At 38.8% G+C, this 15,525-nt stretch overlaps 1 protein-coding gene across 1 annotated transcript in view; it reads left to right on the top strand.

Moving 5' to 3' along the window:
- Positions 1 to 14,717, top strand: part of LOC109935317 (short transient receptor potential channel 3-like) — a 107,820-nt gene extending 93,103 nt beyond the window's left edge. Inside the window, exons 8-12 of the mRNA XM_048608904.1 lie at positions 3,842 to 4,106; positions 6,950 to 7,145; positions 9,988 to 10,209; positions 11,613 to 11,696; positions 14,649 to 14,717. Coding sequence (XP_048464861.1) covers positions 3,842 to 4,106; positions 6,950 to 7,145; positions 9,988 to 10,209; positions 11,613 to 11,696; positions 14,649 to 14,717 — 836 coding nt within the window. The remainder of the gene's footprint in view (positions 1 to 3,841; positions 4,107 to 6,949; positions 7,146 to 9,987; positions 10,210 to 11,612; positions 11,697 to 14,648) is intronic.
- Positions 14,718 to 15,525: the final 808 nt, after the last annotated feature.

The raw sequence follows: 15,525 nt of genomic DNA, 5'->3' as shown, positions 1-15,525 counted from the left end.
GTGTTTCACCTATTTTGCGCCTTTAAGGCCACGACTCAGGCATTCCATGTGAAAAGTGATCTATTTCAGCAGGTGCTGAGGCCAACAAGAAGCTAATTGCTAAAGGATGCTTCTGTAGATTGACAGCTGTTTGTAAATCCCCACCTCCTACTATTAGGAAGTAACCAGAGAAAATGATTAGTTTTCTGAAATGTGACAGATACATGCTAGCGCCAAATTTGATTTAAAAAATTAATCACCTGTGCCACTAATACAAAATACTATGGATGCTGGAAATATAAAATAAATACATAATATGCTGAAGTACTCGGTATATGTGACAGCATCTGTAGAGGGAGAGACAAAGTTAATGTCTCAGGTCAATGACACTTCATCTATTTCTGATGAAATATTGTTGGGATTAAATGGGCATTCTTAGCTCACACTTGCTGGGAGTCAGACTAGTTGAGCTATTTTCCAGGAGATGGCTTTCCATGTGTCCTTTCATGAATCGTGGCTGTATTTAGGAACGTTTTGGACGGGAAAGTTCAAACAGTTTTACAACCTTCCCCCCGTCCTCTCTGTTTCTACTTATGCCCCCCATACCATTCATGATAATTTATGCACTTTCCATTTTCATTCATCTAGTTTTCACAATGTACGTAAACAATGGGCTATATAATGACAATTCTGTGTGAGGGGAGGGTGCAGAAAATTTGAAGAATGAAACATAGGAAAGTGCACAGACCATTGAACACCTTGAACCTGGGAAGAATTTCAAAATTTAGAGTTAGTGCAAGGTGGAATGATGGGAGCAGAAGGTTTGAATCTTGAGCTGACTGATTTATTCTGGTTGTTTGATTAAGGACAATTCTCATGTTCTCCTGGCCACCCCCTGTTCTTTAGATAAATGTCAATTCATAAAAAGCTATGCTGCCTGTATCTTAACTTGAAGCATTCACCCATCAGCCTAAGCTTAGACATTTGGTAAGTACACGAATAGGAAAGGTTTGGAGGGATATGGACCTGGAGCAGGCAGGTGGGACTAGTTTCGTTTGGGATTATGTTTGGCATGGACTGGTTGGACCAAAGAGTCTGTTGCCGTTCTGCATGACTGTATGGCTGTATGACTGTATGACTCTGGTGACCTCCCAATCTGCTGAGCCTTAATTTTTAAATTCTAATCCTTATTCTAAAATGTTTTCATAGCCTTATCCTTCCCAGCTCCATAACTTCTTCCAACCTTGCATCTTGCACTATAAGGTTTACTTTAAGACTGCAGGAGCTATTTCTGTAGCTGCTATGACAAATTTTTGAACAAGGAGGCACTAGAATCATTGACAAATTCTACTCGTTATGACAGTACGCTGTGAAAATTAGATGAAGGCAAATGAGTTTAAGTCTCAAGCGAATGTTAAACATCATTGACATACTTCAGTATAGATGGAGTGCTCTGCTGCACATGCTGTTCCCTGCGAACTTGTATACTCTGTTGGACTACTCCAAACTGAAGGTCAAGAGCTTTTGTCATCAACAGTCTGAAATAGATGTACTTGAAGGGAATAGTAGGTCCAAGTGAAATGATGACTCAAAGTGCAGTCCCCCTCAATCCATCCCATTATATATGGTACACATGGCCTCTTCCCTCTTTGTCCTCCACTTCTTATTCCTCCCAAATTGGTCTTTGAATTCCAGGAGGCTATGGCTTGGCCCATATAATTGTGGGGTTGTGAATGAAAGCAATATACCCCCTCATTGATGAAGACCCACTGAGGCATGTACTGCAGAGTTTTCCCTAAATAACCTAGGCAATTAAATTCCTTCTTCAGGGCCCCAAGCTTATCCCATGATGTTGCAAGTGGCTCCAAGCTTGTATTAAAGGCCCACTGACCTTCCATAAGGGGATGACATTAGTGGGTAATGAGCCATGTGTCAGAGGTTGGGAGAGGCCTTAAACCTTGTATGCAAGCGGCCATCCTGATGTTTGTGTGGGAGACCTGTATACAGCTGGAATTGCTGACTCTTACAGGATAACTTTAGTAAGTGCTGCTAACATAGCAGGCATTCACTGAAAATGAAATTTTTGATGTGATGGCACATCAAATGCAAATTGGCTGAGGGATTGCCCACATTACAGGACAGTCTCACTGCAATCTCACTACGAACAGTGAACCCTACAATTCCTAAGCTCCTTCAAGCATTTTTCCAGTTCTTTTTTGAGGGCTGTGTTGAATCTGTGTCTTCCATTCTATCCTATCCTGCAATCAAAATCCTATTCAGTTGGTAACGGATAAATGTTTTTCTTCATGTTACTTCATGTTCTTTTGTCAATACCTTAGACCTGTACCCTCTTAAGTGACTATTCAATTCTCATTATATACTCCATCCAAACTCTTCATGCTTTTTAAACACCTCCATTAAGGAATACAGTTCCAGTCTGTCCATCCCTCATTCTTGCAACCATTCTTGTAATTCTCCTTTGTACCTACCCTCTCCAAAGTTTTCGCATCCTTCCTGAAGAACAGTATCCAAGATTGGATTCAAAGCTGCAACTGGACCCGAACTTGGTTTTACGTAGATTCATGTACCGTGCCAAGTATTCTAGACACAATCTAAGCTGATACTCAAGTGTAGCACTGAGGGAATGTTACACTGTCAAATAAAACATTAAGTATCTACCCTTTCAAGTCCTGCTTCTGAGTTTTTTGTTTAAATCTACCTGTGGTCTACCAATGACCCCCACTTGCTGGTAGGAATGCCATTGTGAGTCTGTTAGTGATACTTGCTTGAAGCAGATCCTACCCCCTTATACTGTAGAGATGACCCCATGGGCCTGGGCTGTATTGCTGTTGGAGTGGAAGTAATAGGTGGTCAATGTGGGCATACCTGTTAAATGCAGTTGATATATTCTGCCCTTCACTGTCATTCGTAGCTGGTGAAACACAATGTTAAATTTAGGAAATTATGCATAATTAATTCTGGTTGTAATGGAAATTCTTTATAATCAGCAGCATGTCAATTGTTGATTGACCAGTGGTATAGTTAAGAAAGATACAGTTTTTAATATCATTTGTTCCAATTTATCTTCAAAAATTTTGAACAGAGATTTGCTTTCTCCTGTTCAATAGTTATTACTGAAGCCATGCTGAGGTACTAAGGGACCATAGTAATGTTTATAATTACTATAAGCATTGCTGTCTGTAATGAATCCCGTTGATCTGATTAGTTGCAGTGTGACATTGTTTTTCCTTTTGATTTTCAAAGCTGAGAAAACCAAGAGCAAAACAAGGTATATTCCAGAAAACCCGAGCACATTGATAAGAGTTCACTAGATTTACCTAGAGGTTGAGTTGTTAAAGATACTTCAGTTCAAAGGTCCATTTACAGGAGCAATTGGTGACCTTACCAAAACCTAAAAAACATCATATTAAAGATCTCCTTGTTATTCTGTATATATTTCCCCTCTTCTGTAAGGCTGTCAAATTAGAGATGCTAGCCAGTTTCACTGTTGTCCCTGTTCTTACATAACCATTATTCTCTCAAAAGTAAATCTGAAATAATTAAATACTTAGTCAGCATCTATCGAGAAAGAATGAAAAGGTTGACATTGATGACCTGGTCAGACTGATGAAAGTTCATTCACTTGAAGCGCTAACTCTGTTTCTATTCCCAGCATTTTATGTCATTTTTCTCTATTTGACTACACAACAGGTTTTATCAATTCATTACTTTGTATATATGATATTTGGAATGTGATGCAGTAATTCTTGTTTCTTTAAAGGGATAAATTTTGCAATTATTTCAAACAGGGGAACAGCACTTAATAATTCTCCTGCTAACATTTTTTCTCTTGTCTTTTTAGCCAGAGATAGATGGGTTCCTTCTGATCCTCAGATCATATCTGAAGGCCTCTATGCAATAGCGGTTGTTCTTAGTTTTTCACGAATCGCTTATATCCTGCCTGCAAATGAAAGCTTTGGTCCATTACAAATTTCCCTTGGAAGGACAGTGAAAGACATATTCAAATTCATGGTCATTTTTATTATGGTGTTTCTTGCTTTCATGATCGGGATGTTTATCTTGTATTCCTACTATCTTGGTGCAAAAGTAAATCCAGCCTTCACAACGTGAGTACAAATTTTGTTAATTTATTAAATATATTCCTGCTTGCTTTCTCCCCTGGTTTCCCAGGATGACACACTAATTGAGTCTGAGAAGGTAGGCGCAGGAACTGCTTTCAGCACTCCATCAATGTCACACCAAATCAACTGCTTTAAGTTGCATAGAAATAATATGGGGAAAGCCTCAAATGAGCATCTACTTGCCACGTATGAACAGGGATGCAGAAAACTTACCAGGGTTCAGAAATTGATTACACTTCTTAATACTTTATGCTGCAATATGCAGGTACTCAAAAATGCTATACCAATGTGTTTCTTGTGGTACTGCCAAATTATTGACCTTCTAATAATTCTGTTTACTTAAAAGAGAAAACAGGACCCTTTTTGTAACATAGTGTTTCTATTGTTTGGCGGACTGAGGGAGAATAGTGTTGATGATACCAGTGTCTGCATTCCAAGGACATATAGAAATGCAGAGTGAGGCATGTCCCCTTTTACCCTCTCAATACAGATAAATTTCACTCCTTCTGCCTGGTGGAAACAGTCTTATACTTGTGGCAGTGAACTTTACATTGTCTTTTCCCACTTTATCTTATTTTAGCTTGCGTGGCAGCAGTTAACAATGTAGATGATGCAGATAGAGTGCAAATTTTTTGTCCCTACTTTGCAGCACATTGGTCATTGCTGCTCCACGCAGTAAAACCTGAAGCTCAAAGAAACAGACAAAAAGTTAAATGAAAAATTCTTTTTGTGAAAGCCAAAAGAGTTGAAGTGCTCCTTTTGCCTCCAAAAGAATAACATAAACTGCTACTGTCACAAAGTATCACACCCCTGTGATCGTCTCCTGTTTGAGTGTGTGTGTGTTTGGGTTTCTTCTTCAAACCTAAAGTGGTACAGCATGGATGAGGATAGCCATGTTTGTGGTCTATTTACAGGTCACATAAATATGGCCTATATTGCTACAAAGAATGTTAGAAACATTTATGATATGTTAGAAACATATCAGTTTCCAGTCTGTCTCCTACAAGCTCCTTCTTTACTCTGACCACGTCCCCATGACATCATTACAATGGATGTTGGTTCCAATTTTCTGATTCTAGAAAGATGCAACTCATCATGATGACCTCTCCTTTATTGCCCACCCATCATTCTGTATCCCCAGTTGGCCAACAACAACATATTCACCTGGGAGAAGCAAGAAAGAGAAAAATTGTTAGCCATCTCTAAGTTAGGTTTATGCAGAGAGTCCACATACAGTCCCTGTAAAATCTTGTGTCAGTTTGGTGAATTTGTGTTGTACCACTAAGACGAATATATATGTTCCATAGTTCAATGCACAAAACTGAGCATAATAAACCAGATGGGTCTGACTAAAACTATGTACAAGTAAAACATAAATGTCTTTACAGTGCACTCAGCTTTTTAAAATAACTGCTAATGTTTAATTGGCCTTTTGATTACTTTTTGTACCTATGGAATAATGTTGACTGATTTCTGCACATGGAAACTTTGCTTTCGGGAAAAATTGTAATATCCCTAGGTTCAAGCATTCAACATATATTTGACATTTAATATGTCTGGTTCCCACAGTGAAAACTTGTGTTCTCAGCTTTGTTATCACAGCATGGTACTGAATAGAAGCCAAATATGGAGAAAAAAAGGATAACAGAACAAATGAACCTGATTCATTCTTATGCACCTCCTAGTTATTCATTTCATAAAGACGTTATTGGAGATTTAGAAGAGAATTTACATTCTGTCTTCACAGTGAAATATAATTTCCATATTGAATCTGGAAAGAAGAGAAGAAAATTAGGAAGGGGGGTGCAGAAAGCAAAATAGGCTGGATTAAAATAAAACTTGCATTTAGACAAAACCCAATGGATATTTCAAAACACATTCAAATGTATTCAATGTCCCACACTTAAAAATGATTAACAAACTGAGAATAGGGTATTAAATATTAACAACTTTTTTTTCTGATATCATTGCAAACAGTTTTAAGAATAAAACAGGTGAGCAAGAAGTCCTGGAGGAAATAAACGTTTATATAAGTGATAGAAGTCTCCTAAAATCAAATAAAGATAATGGAGTCAACCTGTAAGGTTTTGTATGTTTTAAGAAAGAATCAGAAAGTTAAGGTAGAAGGTGGAGTGACATTTTTTGGAAATGAGGGACTTATCCAATGGACCTAGATGCTGGAAATATTCTGACTCTTTTTGGATAAAGTTAAAGCATGATAATGAGAAAACATTAGTTTTAGGAATATGCAAATTCCTGTTAAAGGGAAGTTATACAGTTTTGTGGGAGATGATGACAAATAATTAAAAATATTAGGCTGGGTAAATTGAGACTGTTCTCCTTTCAGTAGGGGAGGTTGAGGAGAGTTTCGATAGAGGTGCACATGATTACTACATGTTTAGATAACGAACACAGAGAAAAACTTTTTCCTATAACTGTTGGTATAAGGAATAGTATACAAATATAAGGTTTCAGAGAATGTGAGGAGGAACTTTTTTTACACAGTAAGTGACTTGAACTTACTGCCTACAAGGGTGGTGCAAGTGGAGATAATTAAAGATTTCAAAAGGAAATTGGATTGTCCTCAAGGCAAATAAACTTGTAGGGATTACATAAGAATAGAAAACAAAAGGAAACCAATCAAAAAGCTAAATTGTGAACAATTTTATTAGAAGCTATAATGTTAATCAGAAAATATTCCTCTAAGCCAATTAAGTTGTGTTACAGCCAGATTTTACCTTTACAAGAGTATTTTAAATTACTAATAGTTTAACAAAGTATGCTGTTACATGTGAACTTCATAAATTTAAAACTATTGCCTTCCTCAGAGTTGAAGAAAGTTTCAAAACACTATTCTGGTCAATCTTTGGTTTGTCTGAAGTATCTTCTGTTGTCCTGAAATATGACCACAAATTCATTGAGAACATTGGATATGTTTTATATGGAATATACAACGTCACTATGGTGGTGGTCTTGCTCAACATGTTGATTGCAATGATCAATAGCTCATATCAAGAAATTGAGGTAGGATATACTGCTTGCTTCAATAATTTAGATACTATGCAAATATTGACCTCAGTTTTAACTACTGTGATGAGAGGGAGAAGATTTGGTGGAGTAAAATTGAAATATCAGGCTTGGGCAACATGTCATTCTGCCCACTCCTTTAAATTTTAAAGTACAGAAATCAGACCATGAACAAGACTCTCTCAAAACATATTTTAATTTACATACGAAAGCAAGCTTTCATTGGTGCTTTGGGGAGTCTGAGCTATGTGTCTTCCATCAGTAGATCAAAGTGAAACCTGCCAGCTCCCCAATATAAATGGTTCTTTTTGCACAAATTGTTAATTAGGTAAACAAGGTAAATTAGTTAAGTAGCACTCCAGTTGCACGGCCTACAAAGAAATTTCAGGGCCTCCCACATTTGCCTTCCAAATGTTGACCTCCCTAACTACTCAATTACTGATGCTCCCTTTGCAAAGCAGGGAACTGCCTCAACAATCCCTGGCTGTTGTCCCAATGTCCACTGGCCTACCAGTTTCCAAGGTATGGCGGCCTTATAATATGTTAATGAGGTCTCGAGTTAACATTGGAACGGTCTCCACATCCATGGCCTTGCTGGTTTCCTGCTATTTATGTCTCCTGTTTGAGCTCCCCAGCTCCCTGTTAATATCAGAGCAATTATGTCCATCATCCTTGAGGCAGCATTTGTATAGCTTAGTCAGTATAGATGGGAATTCGGTCTCTAATTTACATTGAATCAGTATAACATATTCTCAGACCTGACTGCATTGAAAAATGCAATCCACTTTGGCTCTTCTTCTGACGAGCACCTTCTATTACACTAAATTGTATGATTCACGCTGATGTACATTATGAACTGAACCAAGTGGTCTGATTCCTCCCACCCCACAATTACTCAATTCATTTAATTCACAGCCATCTCAAAACCAGCAATATGTGGGCTGGTTTTAAACAAATTGAAGAATTGTGTGCAAATGTGCTGCCTGGTTGTGCTAATGGCAGTGCAGTTCAAACTGAGGCTGTGTCTCATTCAGATACTACTGCATCCAGATACCTCAATATCAGGCAGTTAGACTAAAAGAAAATAGGTCCATTGAAATGGGGAAACTGTCATTGATCAGGGAGATGGTGTGATGTTGTGATGTAAGGTGAATGATTTATATACATCAATAAATATTATTGGTTTTATATTTGGATTTTGATCTAATGGCATGTGTACTTTGGTCTGTGTGTATGAGGGGATGTAATGATTAACTTATTTTAAGAGCTGTGATTTTTAAAATCGGTATGAGAGAGAGAGATTGGAAGATAATGGGGAAATGTTTGCATTGGTTAAGTGTTATGAGCAGACAGAATAAACATGAAAGAGCATGAACTTGCTTTGGGTGAGAAGAATTGGTAATTGATTTTTTTTTGTTTAGAAAAATCCCATATCATGGAAAGCTTTTAGTTTTGTTCACAGAATGCCTGGTTGAAGTTAGATGTAATGAACAGTTTTTCCTGAAGAAAGGAGAAAATGTAGAACACTTAAGAAATAGGTTACCTCAGTTTAAGAATTTTAGTTTGGAAATATCAGACCTGATGTGTTTGGTTGGAATTATGAAGGAGTTATTCAAAGCTGAGAAAGTCTCAGCTTGGTGATGTGAATAATCAAGGAAGAGGCTATCAAGCTCTCAAGACAGGAAATTGAAAGAAATAGCTAAGCCAAACCTAAAGATGTGATAAAAGAAGGGAATTCTCTCTCGTGTTTGAATACTAAAAAAAATGTTGATGGGATTGACGAAATTGAATTTTTGCTATGTTTTGAAATCTTTCAAATCATCATATGTAAATAGTACAATATTCTATTTTATCTGTGTGGGTAATAAACTTCTGTTTTATTGTTAAAACCAAATCTGAGCATTGTATGTTTGTGTTTCAATGAAAGATCACCGTTTTAAATTTTAAAAAAAACAAAGTATGATCTATCAAGTCAGATTTCAGTCTAGGATCTGACTCATGCTGTAACAATATCAGCTGGGATCATAACAAAGGTGATCAAGAATTGAAGCAAAGGCAAATGGAAAAAGAATCAGTCGTTGTTTAAGCAGCGTAACGGGAATTATGAGATTGGAGTGTGGTGATTGGGGAAGGAAGAAGTAGCAATCAGAGGGAGTGAAGTTCCAGAAATCGAGGGATGGCTATACAATGATTGGTAGGGTGGCTGTGAAATGCATTGGCAACTGGATGGATATAAAGTAGTACGAATCAAAGAAAACAATGATGATTAGGAAATGAGTTGGTGGTGATATTGGAGAGTGGTGACAGTTGCTAGGAGATGGAGATATAATGATTGGAGAGATAAACAACGGCAGTGGGGGGGGGGTGGGGGTGGATGTAACCATGGAAACCAAAGCAATTGATTGACATCACAGTGAGCAGCACTGTAGGGATGGTGGTAGTGGAGATTTGACAATGGGGAGACAAAGTGGTAAGGAATGGGGCAATGGAGTGGTAACAATTGGGTATGAAAAGAACCAGTGATGATGAGGAGGAGTAGTGATTGCAGTTGCGGAGAAAAGGGAGCATTTGAGTGGAGAGTGAATCACAATTGGGCAGAGAGTAGTGGTGATCAAGCAGTGTGATGATATTTGGGTAAGGGCAGATGTACAGAGACTACCTGTAGGGAGAAACTTAATTTAAAATGCCAACGATTTTATTTTTAAATAATTTCACAAAGAAAATGTATTTGCTTCTAACATCCACCTGAACATTTAAAATGATTTGTATTGACTTTGTTATTAGCATTTTGTTATTACTGCCAAACAGATAATGTATTTTATTTCTCTTTTTTACTTAGGATGATGCAGATGTGGAATGGAAATTTGCTCGTTCAAAGCTATGGCTTTTCTACTTTGACCATGGGAAAACCTTACCCCCTCCATTCAGTCTTGTGCCTACTCCAAAATCGTGCATAAGTTTAATATTAAGAATCAAAAACTGTCTCATTGGTCTGTTCAAATGCAGAAGGAAAAGGTTGAAGAGAGATGTAGAAATTGGAATGTTGAATTCAAAGTCCAGGGTATGTATGTAAAGAGTTTAAAAAGACTTGTATTTATAAAGCATCTTTTATTACCTTCTGATATCCTAAAGTGCTTTACAGCCAATTAAATACTTATAAAATTGTTGTGGTGTAAGAAATGTGGCAACAAATTTGGGTTCAGTAAACTTCCACAAACGACAATGAGAAAATGAAGTAGTCCGTTTTCTAGTTATTAGCTTTAGGATAAATAATTATCAGGATACCCAGGGAAACAAATTAGAATTAGAATTAGGTTTTATTATCACGTGTACTCAAGTACCAAAGTACAGCAGTACAGTGAAAATTGTACAATGTAACCACACACAGCACCATCTTGGTTACAAAGTACCTAGGTACAAATCTTAATTACTAAAATAGATTAGGTACAAAAATAGAGAAATAAAGACAAGAAGCTCAAAGTTCTACATTACACTTCTTCATAGTTTAAATTAGGAAAATGAAGAAAGAAAGTTAAAGGATAAAAATTACAGTCCTCTATAGCCTACAGTAGCTCCACACTGGCGACTTTCCACATGTGGTCTCACTCTCCTCCTTGCTGGGCTGACCCCAACTGGGCTCACAAGCCACTGATTGCCATCTGTGACAGGCCACACTGCCGTCCCACTCTGGGCCCCAGCCTGCTGGCCGTTCCGCGCTGGCTGCTCCGCACTGACCTGCCGACTGCTGGCCATCCCGCTCCGCCCTGGGCCTGCTCACTGACCCTCTCCAGGCCCTCAGCTGCTGCAATGCTCAAATGCCATCACTGCCACTCTCTCCACATGGTAAGTTTTAAAAAAGTATGAAAAAAGTTAAGAAACTGAAGAAGAACAAGAACAGAAAAAAAAACGAGAAGTGAACAGAAAGGGTGCAGGCTCAGACTGAGTCGGGATGCTGCCATCTTGAACATTATTCCACAAATCAGTAGAATAGTGCAATGAAATCTTTTATCCTCACTCAAAGGAGCACATGGGGCTTCAGTTTAACACTTTATATGATGCAACTCCAACAATGCAGTGCGTATTCTGGCTGGTCACAGCATTAGCTTATATTATGCCATCACATCCCTGAAGTGGTGGTTGAATACATAATCCTTTGACACAACTTCAGAGCTGAAAGGGAGTGATGTGGAGGATACATTAATGTAACGTAATATTATGACCATGAGTTCAGTATCTGAAAGGGCAAGGGAAATGGGTTGAATAGTAATGTTGAAATGGCAAGGTAAATACCTGAAAAAGGACAGAGCCAAAAAACAACTGCAGGGATGTGGGCAGAGATTGGGATAGTGGAACTCATTGGATGGCCCTTTCAAAAAGCCAGAAAATGTTGAACGATGGGTCAAGTGGTCTTCTCATTTTCTACAAGAATCTATCCCATTAAAGACTTGAATTCTGTTTTCACAGCTGAATCTTTCTGCGCAGTCAAACCTAAGGATTTCAGAAACACAAAGTTTCAACAGCATTATAAATCAACCAACAAGATATCAGGTATGTAATGGGAATATTTTCTGTGCTGTCATTTTTGACTTATCAAATCTGTTGAATGTCAAATATTATGCTTTGGCATGAGGATTGAACTAGATTAGATATATGCTTTCTTGCATTTACTATGTCATCTCTGAGAAACCATTTCCAATGTAACAAAATTGTCATGATTAGTTAGCTCAGTTGGCTGGATGTTTGGTTTGCAACACACAATGATGCGAACAGCTTGGGTTTAATTCCTGCACTGGCTGAGATTACCATGAAAGAACTTCCTTCTCAAATTCTCCCCCTCACCTGAGGTGTGATGTTTCTCAGGTTAACCTACTATCAGTCATGTCTCTCTCTAATGAGAGAGCAGATCTATAGTCGACAAGACTATGGCAACTTTACCTTACTTGTAGCGATGCAGAGAAAGTATACAAAGATTCTGCTTATGATTTTAGTGCAAGTACTGAACATAGGAAATCTTACTGCTACCCCTGCACAAAATCTCCTGAATAGAAATCTACAGTTTTTAAACAGTTAATAATATTTCAATAAATTAGATAAATTTCACTCGACAACAAGGATTGGTCAGTTATCATTATCGTAGAATCATACAGTACAGAAGAGGCTCTTCAGTCCAAGCCTGTAACGCCAAAAATATATTACCTGCACTAGTCCCATTTACCCATACTGAGACCATACCCTTAAATGTTATGACACTTTAAGTGCTCATCCAAATACTTTTTAAATGTTGTAAAGTTTCCCACCTCAGCTACTACTTCAGACAATGCATTTCGGACTCCTACCATAGTCTGGGTTAAAACATTATTCCTCAAATCCCCTGTAAACCTTCTGTCACTTTAAAATTATGCCCCCGTGTTAATGATTCTTTAATAAGGGGAACAGCTGCTTTCTATCCACCCTGTCTATGCCCCTTATTATCTCATGTACCTCAAGCTTCTCTGCTCAAAAGAACAACCTGAGCTTATCCTGCCTCTCTTCACAGCTGAATTGCTGCAGCCCAGGCAACATTCTAGTGAATTGCCTTCCCTCCAGTGCAATCACATCTTTCCCATAATTTTGGTGACCAGAACTGCAGACAGTAGCTGTGGCCTAACCAAAGTTCTGTACATCTCCAACATGACCTCCCTGCTCGTGTAATTGGTGCGATGGCTAATAAAGGCATCCCATATACCTTCTGAACTATCCTATTATCCTACCCCAAGATCCTTCTATTCCTCTGAGCTTCCTAGTGTCTTGCCATTCATTGAGTACTCCTTTGTCTTATTCCTTCTTCCAAAGTGCATCACCTCACATTTGTCAGGGTTAAATTCCATCAGCCATCGATCTATCCAATTGGCTAATCCATTTCTAATCTATTGAAACCTAACAAAATACAGTCATCAGTCTCTGCTTTCTCACTAATAGGCTAATGGATCAAAGAGATAAATACAATTATGTTGCCCAGACTAATTCCTCTTCACAGTGGCCTGATTTCTCACCTTACCCCCATACTTGTAGAATGGTGTCCCTCAAACTTTATATAATTAATAGTCTCTCTCTAACCTATTTTTCTACCCTGTTCCCATAGCCTTTAAACTGCTTGTCCATCAATGCCTCCATTCTAATCTTGAATGTTGCTCATTTTTGCCTTAAGTGCTAACCCTAGAAGTGAATTCCAGAGCTCCACAACTGGTTTCTCTCATCCTCAATTATTCAGTCTGGTAGTTAAATATAATATTGCCCTCTTTCACTTAGACTGCCAGTGACAAGATGCTTGTGTATCCATCACAAGGTTAGGTACCACCATAGGTCTGCTCAGTAATTTGATTTACTTTGGAGGTCTTATGTAAAATATGCTGTCATCTACCTTCTATAAATAGGCACTAATCAATGAATAAATTGGGGAAGTCATGTAATGTCACTACCTGGGCTGCAGGAACTCTGGTCTGTTTTAAACTGTGATGCACCACAATTGAATCCTTTCCTCAAGGACAGAGTATATAAATCTGCAAAATATTGTACATCTGACAAAAACCCACCAGAAATCCACTGGGGACAAATTCTTTGACACATAGAGCAATACAGAACATGCAACAATGATCCCAGTAAGACAATGAAAGCAATTTGAGGGCGGCACGGTGGCTCAGTAGTTAGCACTGCTGCCTGACAGCATCAGGAACCTATTCGATTCCTCCCTTAGGTGACTGTCTGTGTGGAGTTTGCACATTCTCCCCGTGTCTGCGTGGGTTTCCTCTGGGTGCTCTGGTTTCCTCCCACAGTCCAAAGATGTGCAGGCTAGGTGGCCATGATAAATTGCCTATAGTGTTCAGTGATGTGTAGATTAGATGGGTTATGAGGGATGGGTCTGGGTGGGATGCTGTGAGGGGCAGTGTGGACTTGTTGGGCCAAAGGGCCTGTTTCCACACTGTAGGGATTCTATCTATGAATTTGAGAAAGACTTGATGCCAAGAGAAGGGTTCAATGAAAGCTGAACAGTGCTCAATAGGACAGAAACCATGTGATATATTTATATGGACAAAACAGCTGAACTAGATGTGAGAATGAGTGCCCTTGATTTCAAAGCAACATTTGATTGAATGTGCATCAAGAAACAAAGCTGGATAAATGGGAATCAGAGGAAGAACTCTCCATTGGTTGGAGTGATACCTAGCACAAAGGAAAATGGTTCTTAGCTCCAGAATATCATTGTTGGAATTCCTCAGTGGTAGAAATTTCTAATCAACCTAATCTGATATGTCATGACACTTGTCTGAGTCTGGTAGGACCTGAACTCAGGTCTACTGTCTCAGAGGTAGGGACATTACTACTGCATCACTGGAGCCCCCAAATCCTTGGGGTAATGTTCTATGCCCAATCATCTTCAGATTTTTCATCAACGACTTCCCCTCAGCATAAGATCAGAAGTAGGTTGCTTGTTAATGACTGCACGATTTTGCAACTCCTCAGATACTAAGTAAGTCTCTTGTCCAAGTGCAGCATGATCTGGATGACATGCAGGCTTGGGATGCCAAGTAACACCCTTGCCACACAAGTGCCAGGCATTGACCATGTCCAGGAAGAGAGAATCTAACTACTACCCTTTGACGTTCAATGGCATTACCATTGCTGAATCCTCTATTCAACATCCTGGGGTTTACAATTGACCAGAAACCGATCTGAACAGCCACATAAATAATAAATTATGTGGCTACAAGAACAGGTCAGAGGCTGGGTGTTTGGAGCAGGTAACTCACCTTCTCACTCCTTACTGTCTGTCCAAAATCCAAAGGCTCAAGTCAAGAGTATGATAGAGTACTCCCCACTTGCCTGAATGAGTGCAGCTCCAACAATACTCAAGAGGCTCGAAACCATCCAGGTCAAAACAGCTGACTTGATTGGAACCCTACCTTTCTAACACCTTCAAAATTCATTCCTTGCAGCCCTGTTCAGTGGCAGCAGTCTCTACAATGTACAAAATGCACCTCAATGGCCCAACAAAACTCCATAGCCAACACCTGCCAAAACTTTTATTGGCATTTTTTCATTGTTGCTGGATCAAAATCCTGGAACTCCCTCTCCATCAGCACTGTCAATGTACTTACACCACATGGATTGCAGCGTTCAAGGAGGCAGATCACCACTTAAAGGAAAGTAGGAATGGGCAATATCCTATGCAGCAACTCCTACATTCCATGATTAAACTTTAAGTATCATGTAGAATTTGGAAAATATTTAATTTAAAAGTAGGAATATCAGGGACACTACCGACCACAAAACCTCCTTGTAATGGCAGTGCTGGAGGATCTTAGCAGGTCTGCCAGCATCTCTGAAGACAGAGTTGACA

Source organism: Rhincodon typus, chromosome 1 (genome assembly GCF_021869965.1).
Source record: "Rhincodon typus isolate 14 chromosome 1, sRhiTyp1.1, whole genome shotgun sequence".
Lineage (NCBI taxonomy): Eukaryota > Metazoa > Chordata > Chondrichthyes > Orectolobiformes > Rhincodontidae > Rhincodon > Rhincodon typus.
This window is presented reverse-complemented; position numbering and strand designations above follow the sequence as displayed.